The sequence below is a fragment of the Paramormyrops kingsleyae genome, chromosome 17, assembly GCF_048594095.1.
Source record: "Paramormyrops kingsleyae isolate MSU_618 chromosome 17, PKINGS_0.4, whole genome shotgun sequence".
Classification (NCBI taxonomy): domain Eukaryota; kingdom Metazoa; phylum Chordata; class Actinopteri; order Osteoglossiformes; family Mormyridae; genus Paramormyrops; species Paramormyrops kingsleyae.
Genome location: NC_132813.1, coordinates 4,089,725 through 4,110,384, shown reverse-complemented (window position 1 = coordinate 4,110,384; position 20,660 = coordinate 4,089,725). Strand labels below are relative to the sequence as shown.

General features: G+C 47.1%; 5 protein-coding genes and 1 long non-coding RNA gene across 11 annotated transcripts; 3 read left to right on the top strand and 3 right to left on the bottom strand.

Moving 5' to 3' along the window:
• Positions 1 to 2,186: 2,186 nt before the first annotated feature.
• Positions 2,187 to 5,347, top strand: clrn1 (clarin 1). 2 transcript variants are annotated; one of them, XM_023823171.2, is made up of 3 exons: positions 2,187 to 2,439; positions 3,495 to 3,671; positions 3,877 to 5,347. In XM_023823171.2, the coding sequence occupies exons 1-3, from the start codon at positions 2,187 to 2,189 to the stop codon at positions 4,164 to 4,166; spliced, it is 720 nt and encodes a 239-aa protein (XP_023678939.1). In that variant the 3' UTR covers positions 4,167 to 5,347. The 2 variants fall into 2 exon arrangements, with proteins under 2 accessions (XP_023678939.1, XP_023678931.1); XM_023823163.2 differs by having other exon boundaries at positions 3,495 to 3,674; positions 3,901 to 5,347.
• LOC111849889 (uncharacterized) lies at positions 2,323 to 6,688 on the bottom strand. The gene is made up of 5 exons (XR_002839655.1): positions 6,631 to 6,688; positions 6,415 to 6,508; positions 3,882 to 3,976; positions 3,364 to 3,663; positions 2,323 to 2,437 (listed from the first exon to the last, which is right to left on the bottom strand). It is a non-coding gene; the product is annotated as an uncharacterized lncRNA (long non-coding RNA).
• On the top strand, positions 5,686 to 12,674 carry mindy4b (MINDY family member 4B). 3 transcript variants are annotated; one of them, XM_023823093.2, is made up of 14 exons: positions 5,686 to 6,054; positions 6,252 to 6,356; positions 6,434 to 6,543; positions 6,823 to 6,850; positions 7,731 to 7,901; positions 8,324 to 8,443; positions 8,631 to 8,728; positions 8,810 to 8,966; positions 9,613 to 9,678; positions 9,919 to 9,989; positions 10,190 to 10,262; positions 11,088 to 11,264; positions 11,499 to 11,679; positions 11,987 to 12,674. In XM_023823093.2, the coding sequence occupies exons 2-14, from the start codon at positions 6,288 to 6,290 to the stop codon at positions 12,127 to 12,129; spliced, it is 1,464 nt and encodes a 487-aa protein (XP_023678861.2). In that variant the 5' UTR covers positions 5,686 to 6,054; positions 6,252 to 6,287; the 3' UTR covers positions 12,130 to 12,674. The 3 variants fall into 3 exon arrangements, with proteins under 3 accessions (XP_023678861.2, XP_023678871.2, XP_023678850.2); XM_023823103.2 differs by having other exon boundaries at positions 5,686 to 6,058; positions 6,286 to 6,356; XM_023823082.2 differs by having other exon boundaries at positions 5,686 to 6,058.
• Positions 12,675 to 12,691: 17 nt separating this feature from the next.
• On the top strand, positions 12,692 to 14,646 carry LOC111849860 (E3 ubiquitin-protein ligase siah2). The gene is made up of 2 exons (XM_023823130.2): positions 12,692 to 13,492; positions 13,973 to 14,646. Exons 1-2 carry the CDS (start codon positions 13,145 to 13,147, stop codon positions 14,528 to 14,530), a joined length of 906 nt encoding a protein of 301 aa, XP_023678898.1. The 5' UTR covers positions 12,692 to 13,144; the 3' UTR covers positions 14,531 to 14,646.
• A 62-nt stretch (positions 14,647 to 14,708) lies between these two features.
• Positions 14,709 to 16,598, bottom strand: tsen34 (TSEN34 tRNA splicing endonuclease subunit). Of its 3 annotated transcripts, XM_023823142.2 has the most exons (5): positions 16,534 to 16,598; positions 16,019 to 16,311; positions 15,780 to 15,915; positions 15,003 to 15,275; positions 14,709 to 14,917 (listed from the first exon to the last, which is right to left on the bottom strand). In XM_023823142.2, exons 2-5 carry the CDS (start codon positions 16,292 to 16,294, stop codon positions 14,727 to 14,729), a joined length of 876 nt encoding a protein of 291 aa, XP_023678910.2. In that variant the 5' UTR covers positions 16,295 to 16,311; positions 16,534 to 16,598; the 3' UTR covers positions 14,709 to 14,726. The 3 variants fall into 3 exon arrangements, with proteins under 3 accessions (XP_023678910.2, XP_023678905.2, XP_023678920.2); XM_023823137.2 differs by having other exon boundaries at positions 16,019 to 16,567; XM_023823152.2 differs by having other exon boundaries at positions 14,780 to 14,917; positions 14,990 to 15,275; positions 16,019 to 16,567.
• Positions 16,599 to 17,027: 429 nt separating this feature from the next.
• On the bottom strand, positions 17,028 to 20,592 carry LOC111849071 (thioredoxin reductase-like selenoprotein T). Its single transcript, XM_023821616.2, has 6 exons — positions 20,394 to 20,592; positions 19,030 to 19,140; positions 18,563 to 18,689; positions 18,065 to 18,152; positions 17,546 to 17,708; positions 17,028 to 17,427 (listed from the first exon to the last, which is right to left on the bottom strand). The coding sequence occupies exons 1-5, from the start codon at positions 20,528 to 20,530 to the stop codon at positions 17,584 to 17,586; spliced, it is 588 nt and encodes a 195-aa protein (XP_023677384.1). The 5' UTR covers positions 20,531 to 20,592; the 3' UTR covers positions 17,028 to 17,427; positions 17,546 to 17,583.
• Between the last annotated feature and the right edge of the window lie 68 nt (positions 20,593 to 20,660).

Below are 20,660 nucleotides of genomic sequence, written 5' to 3'. Positions count from 1 at the left end.
GTTTGTTGAGGTAATGTGATGAGGTTTCACACAGTGCTTCCTAAAGCATCTCCCACGCGTTGGATCGGCTTGATAGGCAATCTTACGTACCAAGGGCAAGCTGCTCCCATGACAGCTCAGCAGAGCTGAGACCCGGTGACTGTGATGGCTGCTCCATCATGCACAGAATGCCAGCTGACTACTTCTTCCCTAAATAGTTCTTGCCTGTTTCTCAAACTACACACTCTAATACATTTATCCTCTCGCTCAGTTGTGCACTGGAGCCTCCATCTCCTCCTTCAGTGTGGTTAGAGCCAGTTTGCACTGCTCTGTGAAGGTAGTACTACATAGCATTGTACCAGATCTTCAGTTTCCCGGCAATTTCTCACACACAATGGCTTTCATTTCTCAGAACAAGAATAGACTGGTGAGTCTCAGAAGAAAGTTCTTTGTTTCTGACTATTTTGAGCTTGTAATCGAACCCACAATTGCTGATGCTCCAGATACTCAACTAGTCCAAAGACGGCCAGTTTTATTGCAGTACGACAATTTCCAGCTATGATAGTCAATTACAACATTAAAAATATCTTTCATCAGGGGTCACCAACATGGTGCCCGTGGGCACCAGGATGCCCCAAAGGACCACAAAAGTCGCCTGCGGACCTGTTCTAAAAATAGCACAACTCACCAGTGAGCGGTGTCTAAAATTTAATTTTATCCTGTCGCTGTTCTTCTTTAATCATATTTACATTTAAATAGATTTGAAAATGACAATATCTTAAAAAAAGGTTTTAAAACATGCTTATTATACATGAAGTTTAGATAAGTTTCGTATGGCTCAGTACCTGTGAAGTACCTCTGTTTCAAAAAGGTTGGTGACCCCTGGTCTACACAGTATTTCTGATTAATCTGACATTATATTAATGGACAAAAAACTTGCCTTTTTTCAAAAGCAAGAAAATTTCTGTGACCCCAAACTTTTCAATGGTAGTGTACTGTACGTAAACAAAATCAATTTTAAATTAAAAAACAGATCAGGCGGAAACACACAACCGGGAGCAATCCAAAGCCGAAATAATGTCCCCAACTGGAGGATTTACGCTATGAGATATAAGGTGCATGTAATCAGGGTTCAGAATGTTCCGTTAGTAATCAGGTAAGGGAGGTCGTTAGCGATTCCGTGCGAGAGAATCTGCGGTCCGACACGGCTGTGTAAGTGTGGGCCTGCCGTGCAACAAACCAGTATATTCTACAAATCAGAAAAGATGCCAACAAAATGTACAAATTATATTACACCTATTTCATGATGGAGACCTGATACTAATACAGGCTCATTCCACTACACTGCATGATGTTCATTGACACAAATGAACAAAATCCACAGCCTTCAGTGCAGCACCCTACTGTAGCTAAAGTTATGCAATATTTTATTATTATTATTATTATTATTATTATTATTTTGTTTTTATAATAATCAACAATCGTTGCATTCGTTTCTCAATAACATTACGGTACATTACTTTCAGTTCCAGTTGGCACGTTCACAGCTGCCGGGGAGCAGCGTTCTCACTTGTTCTGCATGCCACGGTGAATATTTGTAGTTCATATGGTCGAATGAATACGTTTACGGGGAAAAAAAATAAATTATGATGAAACCTTTCATTTTTAAAAAGGTCACTTTAATTCAAATGCAATAAAGTGCATTTATGCCTAAACGTATCGATCTGCAGTTCTCTTTTTTCCACTTCAATTACGATCAGCTAAATTGCGCTATAGATCAAAACATGACATCTCTTTTCTTCCTAGTAAAGAAACGACCCCGTGTGGCTGTATTAAACCCAGTGCTCCCATCTGTCCAATGAGGCTGGAGTGGCCCACGGCGCGAGGCCTTCATCACCCTCCAAGAACGCGTCATCGACGCGCGCTCCCAGAGACAGTACCGAGTTGCTTGGAAACGAAGTCTGCTGCAAGACAAAGTCGTAACTTAAGACGATGCATTCAGATCCGTAACAGCGCTCATGTAGCTCGTCGGCAATGAAAGCATGTCACTTTGGGCATTAGGCGTAATGCTCTGATACTGGCTTTTTAAAAATGCGGCAATATTCCATGCACTTGGGATGAATTGGGATACTTAAGTGCGGACAATGGTCCAGTTTTATATACACTGTTGAACGACTAGTGTGCAGCCACCTGAAATCGGACCCAATATGCCAAATCGTCAAAAGAAATTCATATTTTGCGTAGGCGGAGTACTGAGTTTTGCTTGCGTCCTAGTGGTGGCGGCTGCGATGGGTACTCAGTTCTGGTTGAAAGGGACCGTCCTGTGCAAGACCGGCGCCCAGCTGGTCAACGCGACCGGACCCGAACTGGAGAAGTTCATGGGGCGGATCAGCTACGGTCTATTCCACGGACAGCGGCTGAAGCAGTGCGGTTTGGGAGGGAGACCTCTGCGCTTTTCCTGTGAGTAAATATGGGAGGACAGGGTAACAGTACATTTATTATTTACAGGATACGTATTCTCATACTATTAATTATTGAATAAGCCTAATTGTCTATTAAAAATAAAACTTTGAGTTGCAATGTGGACTTATACAAAACATGTAGGCCTGTATGTGACACTGTTAATTAATACTTCTCTATTTTAAACTGATCGCTAGTGTGATTAAAGGCTATAGGAGAATTGTTTGCCAAATTGACGTTTGCAGCAGATGTGACCAGGCATGCATGGATGGGCTGTCCATTCTGCAGCACGGGTCTCGGGGGAGCTCAGGGCGAATTATATAGCACTTTTTGTCATATTAAGTTATACCTCCAGGCCTGATTTATATAGCCATTTTCCCGAAGAGTCGATGGGTTCGTGGGTCGGCAAAATTCACTGTGTAAGCCTCCCCCACCTCCGTCGGTGCTCGGCAAAATTTATCGCCGGGGACCCCAAAGCCCAGAGGCGATTCTTAATCCCAGCCCTGCCTGTGTCCGCAGTCTTTTTGCTCGTTAATACTCTTAACTGACAGGCATAATGAAAATGCACTCGCGTAATCAAACCCGCTAGGCCGTCTAATTAACAACTCATTAGGGGTTCATCATTATCGCACAGTACGCCGCTGTCTAAGACTGGTGAAAGTAGACAGCGCGGGGTTCTGTTTTGCCTTAATGAGTTCTGGACATGATTCAAAGTACAGATGTTTTCTGCCTGACTTGTGTCTGACAACGTGCGGTAGATAAGGATGGGGCGTTCTCATCAATGTCCGACTCATAACGGCGGCGGGACTCCGGACACAGAGGCGTTAGAGCAATATTTTCTGGGAGAACTTTTATACAGCTAAAAACTAATGATCAATTAATACTGTGTATTGTGCAGATATTTAAATGGGTGTTGGTACTTACCAATAGTTTTATGAGTGGTTCATATTAATGGAAAATCCTGTTTTGTAGTTATGAAGCTGGCTTCTTCCTACTGCAAACTGGGCTCCTCCTGATCTTTTCTTCCTCACTCCATGTTTTCTGTTTCCTGCCAGTTTTTCCAGATCTCATGGGTGCCATCCCCATCGTCCTTCACGGCAGTGTACTGTTCTTCTGCGCTGTCCTCATAGTCTTCTCAGCGGTGGCCTCAGCGTTCTTCCTGTTCAATGCCTTCAGCAGACCCTATGAGACCCTGCATGGACCCCTGGGCTTGTACCTGTGGAACTTCATATGCTGTGAGTAGACCTCCATGCATGTGCAGGAACACGCAAAGATGCATGCATAATTACATACACATGCGTGCACGCATGAACACATACACTGTCAGAAATACTATCAGCCGTCCGCATGTCGAAAAACACACATCTAATTGATATGTTCTCTTCAAAATCCTCCTATTTATTTTTCTAAACATAAACAAATGTGTGAGAAACAAAGCTTACCCAGAATGCCGTGGGACAGGTGTCTGCAGCAGTCTGGTGATGACCCTTTTTGCCTCGGAGGTGAGATTCCATCGCTTGTCAGAGAAGATCGCCAACTACAACGAGAGCAGCTTCGTCTATAAGACACACAGTGAGCAGTTCGATTACTCTTACTGGCTCATCCTCTTCACCTTCCTCACCCACCTGCTCAACATCCTTCTCATCCGCCTCGCCGGAATACAGTTCCCCTTCCAGGAAGCTAAAGAGCCCGATGTGAGCAGTGGAGCCTCAGATCTTATGTACTGAGGATGCGCTGTGACATTCATGCCCTGCTTTCATATCATGTGACTGTGTTTGGTACTAAAAGAGCAAATTTTTACTGTTCTTGATCATTACCATTACTTATGAAACGAATCTGTCCTTTGTTAGAGAAATTGAGGCGATTTAAACCACAAACCTTAGAATAAAACAGCCATTAACCATTAGGTAGCAATTTATGATACTGACATTACAATGGCACTTTAACTGTTGAAGGAACAACATTAGCAAAAAGCTGTGAGTGTCCTATGGCTGCTTCCATTTAACTGCCCAAAAATCGGTTAACACCAGCATTCTCAGCATGAGAGCAGCAGCTGCACAGAAAAGCCCAAACCACTGTGACTGTTTTTTATGGGTCGTGTCTTTCTGTTAAGTCTTCCTAAAGGCACTCCTGTTTAAACAGCAATTAGTAGAAAATCAGGTGGACCACTGAACTAACAGGACAAACTTCTCACATTTTTTATGGTCCATTACTGTAACTGAGAGTGACAGATGACATTTTCATACTGCATGGATGGTAGATTTCAACAGGATAACAGAAATGCGTCACGGAAACTTACTAACTGAGTCTGCCGGCTTCGAAGTGTTCATTTAATGTGCCAAGTGTTAACTGGTGAAGAGAATGGAACTAACCAGTTCCTTTACATTTTCATTAAATATATTAAGTTTTAAAAGCAATTTCAGTTGTTCAGGCCCTTTACGGATCAAGCAGCAAATCGGTGAGAACCACAAGGTGTATTACAGACGAATGGTGTAAGGTAACCAGGGGCCTGTACGACGAAGCGGGGTTACTGGCTTATCGGGGTAACTTGTCAGATTTAAGGTAGTCTGGGCAAAATGTAAGTGAACGAATATGAAGTCCATTTAAACTGGTACCTTAAATCCAACAAGTTACCCCGATAAGCCAGTAACCCCGCTTCATAGTACAGGCCACTGGTTTGGTTACCTATATGTTTACCCAACATCTGTCCTGAAGACTGCAGCTGTACTTATACTGATGTGCTTTCATGATCTGAGAGGCCCGTGACACTGTCCAGGATCAGTGGTTGACAGATGGAAGAATGGATGGTTAAATAAAGAGGTATCTGTGGTTTTTGTTATGTGATAACTAACTCAGCCTGGAATTTCATTAACCCAGTCAGAAAGCCACAATATTAATTTCAGCAATAAACAGTTCAATGGTTACATTTTCTCCTGCTTGTTTGTGAACTTCGATGAAACAAAACCTTACACAGCGAAGTCACCTGACCACGCATCATTCCTAAACAGTACACATATTAGAGGGCTGATAAACACTTAATTTGCAGTTTCAACGTTACCAAAGGCTGCACATACCTGTCAGGGTATAGGTACCACAGTTGACTTTGCACAAACGGGTCGTGTGTGACAATAAGGCAATTAAAATTGTGGCTGATACACCGCAACACGTACGCGGTACCTGCATAAAAACAAGAGCTACTTTGGTTTAACTATACTAAAAAGGTTATAAACAGAGCAGAGAGGAACTGATGCACAGGAACACGAAGTATGAGGAAGTCAGTGAAACACAGATGATATGAAGGCTGGTAAACGGTTTATCAACAATGGGAGCCACTTTGCGGTCGCTGAAATCGTTATAATAGATCAGAGAAGAAGCTGCATTTAAGTCAACATGGCGTTTGACCAAACACGTAGAAATAAGGGGTCGCCGGATGCAGGTTGTTTGTTCAATAGGACCACTGGGTCGATATACAGTAGGCCTATTTAAATTTGGCAAAACGCTTATTAATTTTTAATAGCCTCGGGCGGAGACCCCGCCTCCCCGCTTGTAGTCGCACCTGAGTCTGCGCTTCGTTTGAGGGAGGAAGACGAAGAGGACGAAGACGCTTTACGTTTGGTCTGTAAGTCTTAGACTGTCTATATTTCTGTTCTTCCCGAACGGAGTCAGGCTAGAAAACTTTACATATTGTTATAAAGGCGGAATGTCATCTTTGTTCTTTTCAGTAACAAAACTGTGAAACGGAACAAAGCTGCACATCTTTGGATACAAATAAATATGAAACTGCATGCAAATAAGTGCATTTTCAATATCAGAATAGGAAAGCGACCGCCACTTTATGATCCCCAGTGATGATAAAAATCACTAAGGTGCTTCAGAGGCGCTCTGGAAAGGCCAAGTCCTTCGGGATCCTGTACACGGTAAACAAACGCTCTTATATGGTGTTTTTTTTTTTTTAAGATTTAAAAGTAATCTTACTGGTTCTGTGCACTCACAGATGGAAGACTGCGCCGAGAACCGGTTTCAGCATGACAGTGAGGAGATGCACGACATCCTCAGGCAGATATCCGACCTTGTCAAGTGGAGAGAAATCTTCGATGACCGCGGGTAAATGACAACATTAGTTACATATAAGATACTCCACAATGTGGGTGTTTCTATAACTACATAGCACTTAGTACCTACTTCACCAACCTTATGGATGAAATATGAATGACGCGTAATCGCTCGTTTCAGAACCACCTCCTACAGGTAACGTGTACGAGAGGCGCAAGAATCTGCTTAGTAAATTATTCAGACGGTCTGATTACTATCGTGTCTTGTAAAGGAAAACATAACCGTATCTCTTCCTTTTCAACGGCCCATCGACCTCCGCTTGTGTTTCAGGATGGAACTGCGGAATTGTATCACAAAGGTAAGACTTTGTCATCATGCAGTGCTTTCAGATTTTTCTTTCCCGTAATCATGCATACGCAAATTAAATGTCCCGTTCTTGTGTCCAAGGACGTTTAGGTTTTAATTATTTTTAATTACTTAATTACTTTTAGATTTAAAAATTTTAATTCAAGAAATGACCAGTTAATTTGTAAAACTAACTCCCAAACAGGCAGCCAAACTACTATCCCGTTATGTAGTATTAGATTTGGATACCCTTTAGCATAACTAAATAGACCAACCTTCTGTTTTACATCTACTTTACATTAAGGTCAGTAATTTGGTTAACATATGACAAACGTGGTAGACCCAGCGGCTCACCGGGTACTGCATTTGCGTCACACTGCCAGGCATGGGGGTCAAATCCCTCCTCTGTGTGTCCAGTTTGCATGTGTGGTTTTCTTGTTGCATGCGAAAGACATTCAGCTAGTTTAACTGGCATGTATAAATTACACATAGTGCGTGATCCGACATGTGAATGAGTTCTGTGATGGATCTGCATCCCATCCAGGATGTAGCCCAGCCTTGTGCCCTGGGATAGGCTGCTCATGACCAGAATAGGGATTAATGGTTCAAAGATCGATAGATGGACGTATGGGCAGATGTGCTGCAGAGTGCCCCTGCTGGCCATGCGTGTACATTTAAGTGTGTGACAGCCTCTCCTAACTGAACTTGATCTCCTGCTCATTGCCCCAAGTATTCGGTTGCATTAATCACGCTATTCACCTCGTGTGTCAGGGTGTGTGTGTGTATGTGCGTGCACTGGCAGGTGGTCAGCTCTCTGCAGTTACGTGAATCCAGTGCGAGGCACAAAGTCAGCTGTAAGTGACCCGCTGACCCCAGCTTGACTCTCCACCCAGACGCTTTCTGAGAGGGCTGCACTGGAAGGTGATGGAGAAGATGCTGCAGGCAGACATACGTACTGCACTCAGCGCCACTGCACACTGCACTCCCTGCCCTGCCTGGTCCCACAAACCTTAGCTGCTTCCCCCAGCCTCGGGGGAGTCCCTGCCAGCCCAGAGCAGATCATGGTGAGTCCTTGACATGAGCCCATAATCTGTCACCTGCTGGTCAGTGCTATATACTGCCCCCCTCCCCCCTGCCCATTCCTCACACAATGCCCACTAACAGACACCCTCATTTATTCATGAGCTATCTACATGAGAAAGAGGTCCACCAAACTGTGGAGAGTGTGTGTTCATGTGTGTGTCTGCACTTTTAACAAAACATAACCTGCTGAGTAATTACTTTCTACACACCATATATGGCTCTTGACATTAACAAAAGAAATTATTTAGTAAAATGTATAAACTTACAGGCATATAAATGGTTCCAACTTATATATAAACATTAAACTGATTTAATTATCTTATTACTGAATGCCTTGCAGCTAAAAAATATTCATGGTTAATTTTTGTTTTTCTCCTAATTGTTAAATGTCCTCTTATTTCAGGACCTCAGAAAGATTTTATTTGGGAATACTTTTCATTTCTTCAACTATGAGTGGAAGAAATCGGTCTTCCGGTTCAGAGATCCGTGCTCTGAGCTCTCCTACGCACTGCAAGCGGAAAGAGTGAGTCGGCCATTCTGTGAGACTGCTGTTGAGGCCAGTGTGGGGCGCTATTGAGTCGAGTGATCAGTATGGATGCTATGTTGTCTCTACCACATGTTCCATGCAACAATCTGGAAATAATAAGTAACAGTAAAAGGAGGACATACCTGATGATGAAACGTTAGTAACCAGTACCAACTACTTGCAGGGTGGACCTGGAGCCGTCCAGATGGTGGTCCAGGCCAATGTCATCAAGTTCCTGCTGTTCACCTGCCAAAGTCAATCCAATAGCAACCAGCTTCACAGGTGAGGAATGGGCCAGGTAAGGCAGTCATAACAGCGAGAAGCACACCTGAGTCACGCCACAGTGTCTATGTGTCAAAACAGTCTGGGGGACAAGGAGCAGGAACAAGCCTTGGCGTCCGCGCTGTCCGACGTCCTGTGGGTGGCAGGAGAGGAGCAGGCCGCCACTGTTACCCTGGTTACCTCCATGCCCAGCTTTTTCACCCTGCCAGGACATCAGCTGGACAGCATCACTGAGAGGGCAAGTATGCCACACTCATGGAGCAAGGGCTTGGTACACGCTATACTGACAGAGCTGACCGTAGGTACACGCTATACACACAGAGCTGACCGTAGGTACACGCTATACACACAGAGCTGACCGTAGGTACACGCTATACACACAGAGCTGACTGTAGGTACACGCTATACACGCAGAGCTGACTGTAGGTACACGCTATACACACAGAGCTGACCGTAGGTACACGCTATGCCCATAGAGCTGGCTGTAGGTACACGCTATACACACAGAGCTGACTGTAGGTACACGCTATACACACAGAGCTGACCGTAGGTACACGCTATACACACAGAGCTGACTGTAGGTACAGGCTATGCCCATAGAGCTGGCTGTAGGTACATGCTATACACACAGAGCTGACTGTAGGTACACGCTATACACACAGAGCTGACTGTAGGTACAGGCTATGCCCATAGAGCTGGCTGTAGGTACATGCTATACACACAGAGCTGACTGTAGGTACAGGTTACGCCCACAGAGCTCGCCGTAGGTACAGGTTACGCCGACAGAGCTGACCGTAGGTAAGGTTTTTTACAATTCATTAACTAGATAATTGATTAGATTTTTTTTTTGTCACAGTAAATATATTTTATATTGTATTTTACAGTTGCATATTTTTAGCTTCATCAGAAAAGAGGACATGTGGAAGTTCATCTACGAGCACATCCAGTGTGTGAGTACAGAGATAAACAGCACAGAACACTTCAATGTACTAAAGTCCTGACCCTGCTTTTTGGTTTGCATCGATAGTCTTTATTGCGTTGACAGTAGTTTACTTACGGATATTATTGATTCAGTGCCTCATAAACATACATGTACATTGTACACGTGTGCTTTGTAGGTGCCTGTTCTCCTCCACTGTATGCTCAGCTATGTTCAGGATGTTAATCTTATTCTGGCTGCCTACATCTAGTTTCAAGAGGAGGGGAGCCATGGTGTCATCCTGTTCCTCTATAGTCTTGTCTTCTCCAGGACCATTGACAGGTAGACGCCACCCCCTTCCCAAATCGGCCTATGGGGATGAGTGGCGGGCGGGGCAATGACTGGCCCAGTTCCAAGTTTTACATGAGTATCTGCAGCACTAGGACTAGTGATTCTACTGCAGGCATTAATGGGCTGCACTTTAAAATTCACCCTGGTAGAAGAATGAACAGCTAACAGTTGTTTTTTTTATTTCCTTCAAGGTTAAAAGATGATCTTGATTCAACCACCTCACACCTCTTACATCTCAGTCAGGGAAACTTTGTGTGTCACCAGGTAAGCAGGCAGTAGCCAGTTGCTCATTGGCTGCTCATATTCCACAGTAACCAGGGCAACCACTGATGTAATAGATGTGGTCTGGCCAGTGCAGCAGAGGTTCATGGTTTTCTTGAGAGAAACGTTTTGATGCAAATTGTCACATTAGACTTGGCTGCTTGATGGGGCACTGAAAGCGTGTGGAATATACCGCTTGGACTCTTCTTGTACGGAAGAAGTTAAACCAACACAAAATGTAGCTCGATGACAACCTGTTTGTGTGTGTGTGTGTGTGTGTGTGTGTGTGTGTGGGCTGAAGAGGATGCTGTGGGTACTCTCTCTCTCTCTCAGCTGCCTGACACCTTCTCTCCTTCCTATATGACATCATAGTAAAAGTGAACCAAAGTCCTTTTTAAAACTTTCCATACTGCTGTGTCCTCTTACAAAACTGAAGATGGCATTTTTGGGCTCTGTTATAACATATCAATTGTATTGCCTCATTACAATCAATTGTATTGCCAAAGCACTGTAGCATTAAAACACCTCCCTGTTCCTGAAGCACTGAGGTCCTCACCTGTTAATGCCACACAGGTCTTCACCTCATCAGGGGGGCGAACCCATTGGCTGAAATTATGGTGGACAAAAATGTCTTTCCCTGTGTTCCTAACATCTAACAGCAGAGAGAAGCATGTTGATTATTGCACTGTGAATGCTGCTGGTGTTCTAGTGCTGTGCTTCCTGAGGGGAACGGTGCCTGCTTGCTTTATTGACATCTGTATTTGCAAAAACCACAGTTTTCACAATTTGCTTCACATCAAAGATAGAGCTTTCTCCGCTGGTTCCCAGGCCCTACTGAATCTCCTGCTTACGGGCCGGGCGAGTCCCAATGTGTTTAACGGCACTGTGCAGTTTGACGAGGCTGGGGCGCCACTGCTGCAACCCCTGCGGGGGGTGCTGGTGCGCAGCAACGTGGGATATCTCAACTGGAGCTGGGAACAAGGGCCACAAACCCCCCTACCTCAGGTACAGAGCCACATCCCGTATACCTGAACGCTAAGCTAGCAAGGCTAACAGCCAACATCAGCCGGCCCACATTTTTGCTCCCTCCGAGCCTCTTGCCAGACTGTCCACATTGGAGCTGGGAGGGAGCAAAATCGTAGACTGTCTGTAGGACCCTGAGGACCGAATAGGAAACACTGCACCAGAAAATCCCTCATGAAGCTTAGGATGTGTGGTGCTCTGGTCCTTCTCACCCAGGTGGGTAGCATGCTGAAGACCCCCAAGTTGCCTGTGTGGGTCTGCTGCATCAACGGTACCTACAGCATCCTCTTCAGCCTCAACCGAGCGCTGCTCTCCAACTGGAGAACGGAGCACCTATTCGAGCTGCATTTCTACAACGGGCAGCCTTCTCAAAAGAGAACCGCTGTTCTGACCATAGGTACTGGGACATGCCCGCCTGCACCAACCATGATTCCCCTGCTCCAGGGTTGCCAGCTCTCACGCTTTCAGACTCTCCCGCTCACACAAGAAATTTTACGGAAAATCTATATTATTCCATCATAAACCCCAAATTAGCTTCATTAAAAGCGTTGAGGTGGTCTGCAAACCCTACCATTTACAATGTGAGATGCATGTAAATGCGTGTGCGGACTTGTCTCGAATTGAAAATCTCACTGCAGTCAGCTGACCAAACTTGGCAACCCTGCTGCTCACGCATCCCTGACCCTCCACCCTCACCATTTCAGACACACACTCACAGCACTGGGAACCTCGGACCACGGATGCCCAGGGGGACCTTGAAAAGAAGTTCCCGTCAGTGGACATGACCATCCGGACCAAGTGGGAAGGGGCTGTTATTAACTGGAATGGGGTGGTTCCCTTTTTTTGAGCTCTAGTATGTAATACAGCTTACAGTATCACATGCAATGTTTCATTCCAGGTCCAGGAACTACAAATCTAGAGCAAGATTTGTTTCTACCAACCAGTTCAGCATAAATAGCCACAGGCACAGAGTACACAACTGCTTGGTAGAAACAAAATCATGGTCTGGATTTTTACTTTCTGGATCTGAAATGTCCAACACTGATTACGTGGCAAAACTGTCGTTTTAATATTGACTTAAGATGTCTATCGCAACAACTGTTTTGTTTCTATTTAGTATGAATTCATCTCTGCTTCTAGTAAAACTTACAGGCACAATTGAAAGTTTCATTTGAGCAACGAATCAGTTTATCCTCTAAAAATTTTCCAATTTGTATGTATACGACTCATTTTATTACATGCTTAATTAATACGGACGTACAGATCAAAACTTAAAATTTTCAGTATGGTGTAGATTTAATATTTCCGACCAACGTGCTGGTATATTCAAACTGTCTAATGCTTTTGAGTTCTGACAAACGTACGTTTCTATAATAAAATAATTCAAATCGACTTAAATTTTTCAAGTGAAGTTTCAGTTAATAAAATGGATCATAGTGTGATTTTTAAAAACTGCACGTCACCATTTCAGGCATCTTCATTTACCAGATTAAACCCGAAAAAAACGCTGTTGTGTAAGAGTTAAACCGAAGTAGAATGAGTGTGTGAATAAGACGCCGCTGCGCGCCGTGTGTGAATGAGGGGCGGATTACAGCGGCTGCTCTGAGCGCAGACGACGGATCAGCACCTTTTATTGGCGGTGGTAAAACGGAGCGGGCGATGCTGTGGGACACTGCGGCGTTTTAAGGAGGCCACATCCCGGAGGGGTTCAGGGCCGATCGTGCCTGAACCGACGGCTCGGAGAAGCCAGCCGGCTGGTGCGCTCCCTGCGACATGACTATGTGCGAGAAGGTACGGAGTAATAGCGAGAAGGACACCACTGTCATCTGGAGCAACCGCTGCTGCCGACTGACCGGGCGGCGATGAGCCGGCCGTCCTCTACCGGCCCCGGCGCCGCTAAGACCGGCGCCAAAGCGCAGCACGGTGCTCCCGCGGCCCCTGGGCCGGCCTCGGTGCGGCCCTGCGCAGCTCTCCCCGCAGCGGCAGCTGTCAGCCCCGCGCAGCACCAAGAGCTCACCTCCCTGTTCGAGTGCCCGGTGTGCTTCGACTACGTCTTGCCTCCGATCCTGCAGTGCCAGGCGGGGCATCTGGTTTGCGGCCAATGCCGGCAGAAGGTAACCTGCTGCCCGACGTGCAGGGGCACGCTCACCCCGAGCATCCGGAACCTGGCCATGGAGAAGGTGGCATCTACGCTGCTGTTTCCCTGCAAGGTACCGTAACGCGCAGGGACCGGACCCCAGGCAGCCGCCATTCATCGCTAAGCGCTTGGCGTTAATTCAGCGGCTACCATTACCCCACCCCCAATCTCCGCATTTCACTGGGTTATTGTCGGATATGAATCCCAAAGTATAAAATTCAATCGGCATGCAGTGTCCGGCTGTCTGATGAGAGTTTACTACACCAAGCTGACAGGCTCGTCGGGAAAGTCCCATCCTGTTAGTGTAGGACTCGGGATCAGGATCCAGATCAGACCTATAGGACCAGGCAGGCCTTGTGTCAAGCAGTTGCAATTTCTGAAAATACTTTATTTTATACACTATAAAATGTCATCTTGATAAGTACCACCTTGCAGGACACCACTTTTTAATGTGCAGTATTCTAAGGCATTTAAGAGTAATTTCTAAATGTATATTCTGTGCCTTTGCTATTTGATGCCTGTGCCTAAATTGCCCGTCTCCCTCTGCGGTCAGTTTGCCTCCACCGGATGTGTGCTGACCCTCCCCCACACGGAGAAGCCCGGGCACGAGGAGCTGTGCGAGTTCCGGCCCTATTCCTGCCCCTGCCCCGGAGCGTCCTGCAAGTGGCAGGGCTCGCTGGATGCCGTCATGCCACACCTGATGCACCAGCACAAGTCCATCACCACCCTGCAGGGCGAGGACATCGTCTTCCTGGCCACGGACATCAACCTGCCGGGCGCCGTGGACTGGGTCATGATGCAGTCCTGCTTCGGACGCCACTTCATGCTGGTTCTGGAGAAGCAGGAGCGCTACGAGGGCCACCAGCAGTTCTTCGCCGTCGTGCTGCTGATCGGCACCCGCAAGCAGGCCGAGGGCTTCGCGTACCGTCTCGAGCTCAATGGGCACCGCCGGCGACTCACCTGGGAGGCCACGCCCCACTCCATCCACGACGGCGTGGCCTCCGCCATCATGAACAGCGACTGCCTGGTGTTCGACACGGCCGTTGCCCACCTGTTCGCGGACAACGGCAACCTGGGCATTAACGTCACCGTCTCCGCCTGCTGCCCCTGAAGATCCTGTCCGGTTTGGGGCCCCTGATCCCGAGTTCCTTCTACCAGCACATGTTTTGTACCGTGAATGAAAGTTTCCATCCATTAATTTGCCATAAATAAATATTTTATTGACAATCAGCTTGTCTGCCTTTGTAAAGGCCTATGGAGAGGTAAGGGTCACAGCACAGCTGCAGGGGGGGGGGGGGGGGGGGGGTCTACACCATCCCACTCCACTGCAGAGAAGTATACAGCACCTCCTCCGGCTCGGCCCCCGGGGAGCACAGCAGGACGGTCTTCTTCACGTTGGCACCCAAGCGGGACAGGGCCAGTAGGTCACACAGCGACAGGGCCTCGTCCATCGGAAGGCATATCGCGATGAAGTGCGCGTGGAAGCGTAGGGGGTCACCTGGGGGCAGGTAGGCGGTCAGAGCAGAATGGGGATAGTGACCCCCAAAAATTCACCCGCAGGATCCCCTACCCAGGACACCAACCGGGATACACCAGGTAATCCCCGCCAAACTTCCCGCCGGTGGTGAGGTAGAAGCCCCGCCGCCTCAGGTCCCTGAAGACACGGTAACGGGCTTCCTGTCGCTCATCCCGAGGCGACAGCGAATCGGCAGCCAGGAAGCGCAGCTCCTCTGGGCCATAGCTCATACCGGCCCGGGCGGTGCTCAGCTGAACGGCCATGGCGGTACGGGGGAAAGTGAAGCCATGGTCGAGGGCCAGCAAGCGCTCCTGTAATGCCTGGTCACTCTGATTACTGCCTGGGGGGGGGGGGGTGACACGAAGTCAGTCGGCCATCAGTGACTGAATTGCCAAACACGGACTCCCATTAATTTCTCTAAATTATAATTGATCAGAAGCATGGACACTTTATGACGATGGAGCCCTACATTTACGAATCAAGACTTCCTACTTCCAAATAGGAAATTATGCAGTATGAACAACAGAAAATTAACATGGAGCTAAAGTTCTCACATCTGATTTATGTATCAGGCCAAGGAGACGGATTAAACAGGATCTGCCATATAACTAAAATCTACATCCCTTACTGACACATGGGTCATGTGATCCCTGTTCACCAATCACCGAACCTGGCTTAAAAATACTTCAAGCCTAAAATGTACTTGGAACCACACCATTTCACCAGTCACAATGATTGGTATCATAAACATGGGGTCTCATCTAGGGGCGATACTGAACATAGTCCCAGTCCAAGGGATATCAGTAACAATAAGAAGAAACAGCATCAGGTCGCAACTCCTCACCTTGCTTCTTATCCGCCATAACCCTCAACAGCACAGCCTTCTTGTCCTGTTGAGCCAGTTGGCTTTGTTCAGAATAGCTCTGGTCCATCTGCTCCTGGTGCTGTTTTACGAGCTCAGGGTTGGCCGCACCTGTGCTCTGAGCACAAGGACCTGTGAGCATGTTACGCATCGATCACGGGGCAGCCGCGCTGCTGGGGCTCCCAGACTGCGGGGGACACTTTCCGGCTGCTATTACCCACCTTCGGGCGCGATGACGAAAGCAGCACAGCTCGCCCCGCGTCGGCCAGCAGCCGCGCTTCCTCCCGCAGAAGCTCCAGCGGCCGTCCCAGTCGGCAGTTTTGCCGAGGCTGCCGGGCTAACGAGCCCATCAGAGTGCCCACCACGCCTGTCTGCCGTGCGGTCCTCACATCCCCGGCCCGCCACAGCAAAGGAGTGGACTCGCAGAAACAGACAGCAACGGTCCCTGGATTCGAAGCGGGATCGGCGCCCGCATCTCCTCTCCCAGCGGCGGCCATGGCTGTCTATCGGAGGGCTGCGGGTACGTATTAAAGGTTAGCAGGACACCAATTCTCCACTTTCATAAACTAACGAGTTACAATCAACTCATAGTAGTTGATTTAAATATATCAAATTTAGCCGAAAATCCGCTACAGCATCAGGCGCCCAAGTACGGTTACAGGGCAGTATTACTAACATGCGGGATAACTAAATGTGAAAGGTAAAGCTCAATAAGTTTATTGCAGTCGAATCCCACCAAAAGTCTTAAAGCGGATGCAGGAAACACGTGCCACAGCTTCTGATCGCGAGAGAAAATGCCCTCAGTTCATTGGCTGCTCGCCGCCAATGGGGCGGTACTTCCGGGGAATCCCAGAGGTGCGCAAGACGCTACGCTTCAACGCTGAAGCTGGATGATCTCGCATCACTCGGAAAGTAAATTAATTTTTTTAAAACGAATTACTTAATGTAAGCGAACAACTTCACTGAATCTTTTAAAAGCAGCACTGCTGGCCTTTACTTGGAAAGTTGTCACCAGGCCACCCAACAAGAAACCTGACGCTGACACAGCACATTAGGTTCAATGACTCACTTATTTTCAAACATTGTATGAAGCGGAGATTGTAAATAAAAGGTTAGCAGACCAGTTAAGCACGCCGCCCATATACAATCTAGCAGTTGTGTTTTGTGTAGTTAACAGATTGGATGATCAACAGAATTGATTTAGTCAGAAAAATTAAGACCACACAGGTATCCCATTATATGTAATCCACTTTAATATCATTTAAGTTCCTCTTTTTTGCTATAAAAAGAAATATAAAATTACAGTAGCTCAGAAATTAAATTAATGTTAAATGCTTGTATGATGTCACTTTTAATCCTGCTGAATCAAATATAAAATACAACTGCCACTGACTTTAAGCTATATTTCGGCTCAAAACATAAAATGAATAGATTTTGCATTTAAAAATTGCACAAAAAAAACTACAATTAAGACTGTCTGGCTGTCACAGATCCCAGTCTGCTGCAGGGGGCTTGTCTAGAGGCTCGGAGGAACGACGGGGTCTTCCAGTCTGTGCTAGCAGTCATCCTGCCTTCAGCACAGACCTTCATCAGTGTCGGTCATCAGCCAGGGGACATGCTCACCTCAAACCTGCAACACCGCAACGAGAAAGATGCATCTGTACACAATCCTGACATCTTTAACCGCTATTAGAACAAAGTGAATTTCATGACTAGAGGAACATGCAAGGCATAAGATGTAGTCATACAGGGGGGGTCTCAGACCGCAGACGGGGACAAGGGGCCGTTACGAGCGCTGGTGTGGGAGGGAGTCCATATGCACGTTCAACTTCATTTCATTGTCTAGGATCTGGACCAGCTGCTGCATGGAGGGCAAGTGGCCCGACTGTAGCTTGGACCACACTGGTACATCTGCAGGTAGAGTGAGGGGTTACTGTCACACAATAAGCCAGTATACATGAAAAAGACTTAAAAACACCATGTTCTGCCTTCTCAGATGACTGATACCATCGGTTCATTGACAATGCAACACAAACAAAATAACGATGATCAGGTCCAAACTCTGATGGCTTTACTTCTGTAATTATAAATCCACCATGGGTTCAAGACAAAGGCATGCTTGCTCACACCTCCTAATCTTATTAACAGATTCCCATCTTTAGTAGCTACGGGACCATACTTTAGAGAGAGGATGGATACTCAAGTCAAGAATGAACCAATTAAGGTCCATTTTCCCACATCCCAAAGTTTCAAAAACACAACCTTACCATTTAACGTGATTTCAAAAGCTCCTGTAGACATACACTGGTTCTCAATCATATTGCTAAGGAAGAAGACCATCATGCAAGCATAGATCTGCCAGGAGGGAGAGAAGACAAAAACCAAAAGGTAAGCATCTACAGAGCTCTGCTGATATTTAAGTAACGAAGAATTAAAGATAAATGTGCTCCAGTAACTGCAATGAGGCACACTGCTGCAGCGATACCAAGGAAAGGATCTCAAAGCAGTCAGCATCCAGCATGACCACACTGGGTCTTAGACACGCAATCCCTAGGCAACTAGGAAGGCTTGGGTGGTATGAGAGTCGGGGAAAAAAGCTTCACAGATTTCCCTTGGATATAATTAGTGATGAAACATGCTCCCATGCAACAGGCAGAAGAGACTGTTTGGCTTTCCCTGAAGGGCCCAACTGTATACCAGCAGAACAACAAAAGTCTACAGAAACTCAGCCCGTGTAGTAAACTCTCCTCTCTCCGTGACCTTACCTTATTCTCCTGTCCCCAGACCCAGAGTCTAGGGGTTTGCATACCAAAGAACGTAAATGGATCCTTGCCCAGAATAATCAGCCCAATCACGGCGAGCTTGAAGATGGACAGGAAGGAAGCTATGTGTCTGAGGGGGAGGAGGGGGGGGGAACAACGACATAAGAAAATGCTGTCATGACTGAGCACACAGCAGTAGGGGAGCAAACAGGCATTTGCTTGTATTCAAGGCATATTTTACACATCAAATTATGAGACTTAGGAAATTCTTACATGTGAAGTTCCTCGCATTTTAAACACAAAACACTTGCCCGGGTGGGTTTACTTGTTGTTAAACACAGAATATCTGGGCATTTGATTATCCAACAGGTGCTAGAATAAAAAGCACTAACTGGTACACATAAATATGGCGCCGCCCTGTCTTGTGATCCCAGCCCACAAAGAGCAGCGGTGGATGAGGGCTCTCTTACCGGTAAATGGGTAGTGGCAGGTAACTCTCCCCTTCAATGCGGATGTCTGGGTAACGCTGGTTAAGAACCCGCGTGTACTCCTCAAACACCCGCTTGTAGCCTCAGGAAACGCTGCGTTGTGGGAAAGAGAGGTCAGCAACAAGGTAATCCGCATTCCCTTTCAAAGATGCAGAGCAGCCAACTCTGGTCAGCTGGCCAGAGTGAGATTTTCAATTCAAGTCTGCACACAAATGCACACGCATCTACAATTGTGTAAGTATTTTATTACCTGGTAAATAGTCTATTGGGTTTGCAAACTACCGCAGCCCTTTTTAAGTAGCTAATTTTAGGTTTATTATGGAATAATATAGATTTGCTGTAAGATTTCTTGCGTGAGCATGAGTGTCTTAAAGTGTGGGTGTCACGCCAGATGCGTGAGAGTTGGCAGCCCTGCAGATACACACATCACTCTCATGTGGAGTCTATCAGCCTCCTTTCTCAATGAATCAGAACCTGGCAACGTGAAGACTGTCAAGATAATAAAAGCACACGACAGTGAACGTAAACATTCATGGTTAAACGTACATTCAGTGCATATGATTAACTGCTACGTGACCCAGTCATGCGAGAAAAACGTGTAGGTAAACCTGACACTATGCCAGATGGAATCTCCTCACTGGGTAATTTACGTAACTTGACACCCAAGTTATTGAGCAACTGGGCATGAGTAAAAAGTTAAGCTGTATTATGCAAAGGAGCCGCTCACTCACAGGAAGTTGCGACTTGGAACGTTAGGAGGTCCATAGAAAAATGGCATCCAGTTGACCCCGAAATCCCCAGAGAAAGAGCCAAAATGGCATCCAGTACAAGGTAAACACCCCAAAGAGCCGTAATGGCACCCTTTTAACTCAGCTGGCCAGCGAAAGGACCGAAGCGGTAGCAAGTTCACACCCGAAAGCAAAACATGAGGTTAACGTCAGATGGCACTGCCGGGAAAAGGGCATCTCAGGCGGCTACGGGGCTACCGCCACCCAGGCGGGGCTTCTGCAGGTCGGCTCCGGGCTGCGTCATGGCGGTCCGCCGGCCTCGGAGACGCAGGAGACCGGCATCGACATCGAGCTGCTCGGCGCCGCCACCGAGATTTAATTGGTTTGTAGGAACGCGCGCCGGGCGAAATAGTTAAAAGCAGGTGGCTAGTAGCTAGCAAGATGTCGCCCGACAAAGCGATTGGAGGCCTAGGAACGGCAGCCCTCCCCCACCCGACCAGGCACGGAGAGATCGGGACCCCGCTCGACCACATTTAACCAGTCGACCTTAAGCGCCATCGGCCGGCTGTGTGTGGCCGGGAACCGGGCTGGACCGGCCTCCTGAACCACCTTACGTACCAGATCTGGAATTTCAGGAGGGGCCCGGTGGCGAACTGCATCTTCAGCTTTTTTACACCGCCGGTGTCAGCGGAAGCTCCGTACAAAAACAGGCCTCCGAAGAAGAGCAGAGCCAGCGACAACGTGCGCTTCCCCATATTGCCGCCTCGACTTCTGCGCTCCCCACCGCACACGGTGTATTATCAGCGGCACGGCCAGGCGGGGGCGCTCAAGCGCTCTGACGTGGGCGCTGGCTGTATGGGAAATGAAGTCCTCGGCATACAGATT

What these genes read in the sequence shown, in the direction of transcription:
- clrn1 (XM_023823171.2), top strand. Translation starts at nt 2,187, where the DNA reads ATGCCAAATCGTCAAAAGAAATTCATATTTTGCGTAGGCGGAGTACTG. An exon ending in GAGACCTCTGCGCTTTTCCT is followed by an intron (nt 2,440 to 3,494) that starts GTGAGTAAATAT and finishes GTTTCCTGCCAG; the next exon opens with TTTTTCCAGATCTCATGGGT. An exon ending in GTACCTGTGGAACTTCATAT is followed by an intron (nt 3,672 to 3,876) that starts GCTGTGAGTAGA and finishes TGAGAAACAAAG; the next exon opens with CTTACCCAGAATGCCGTGGG.
- mindy4b (XM_023823093.2), top strand. Translation starts at nt 6,288, where the DNA reads ATGATAAAAATCACTAAGGTGCTTCAGAGGCGCTCTGGAAAGGCCAAG. An exon ending in ACGCACTGCAAGCGGAAAGA is followed by an intron (nt 8,444 to 8,630) that starts GTGAGTCGGCCA and finishes AACTACTTGCAG; the next exon opens with GGTGGACCTGGAGCCGTCCA. An exon ending in AATAGCAACCAGCTTCACAG is followed by an intron (nt 8,729 to 8,809) that starts GTGAGGAATGGG and finishes GTGTCAAAACAG; the next exon opens with TCTGGGGGACAAGGAGCAGG.
- LOC111849860 (XM_023823130.2), top strand. Translation starts at nt 13,145, where the DNA reads ATGAGCCGGCCGTCCTCTACCGGCCCCGGCGCCGCTAAGACCGGCGCC. An exon ending in CGCTGCTGTTTCCCTGCAAG is followed by an intron (nt 13,493 to 13,972) that starts GTACCGTAACGC and finishes CTCTGCGGTCAG; the next exon opens with TTTGCCTCCACCGGATGTGT.
- tsen34 (XM_023823142.2), bottom strand. Translation starts at nt 16,294, where the DNA reads ATGGCCGCCGCTGGGAGAGGAGATGCGGGCGCCGATCCCGCTTCGAAT. An exon ending in TATGGCGGATAAGAAGCAAG is followed by an intron (nt 15,276 to 15,779) that starts GTGAGGAGTTGC and finishes CCCCCCCCCCAG; the next exon opens with GCAGTAATCAGAGTGACCAG. An exon ending in GGATTACCTGGTGTATCCCG is followed by an intron (nt 14,918 to 15,002) that starts GTTGGTGTCCTG and finishes ACCTGCCCCCAG; the next exon opens with GTGACCCCCTACGCTTCCAC.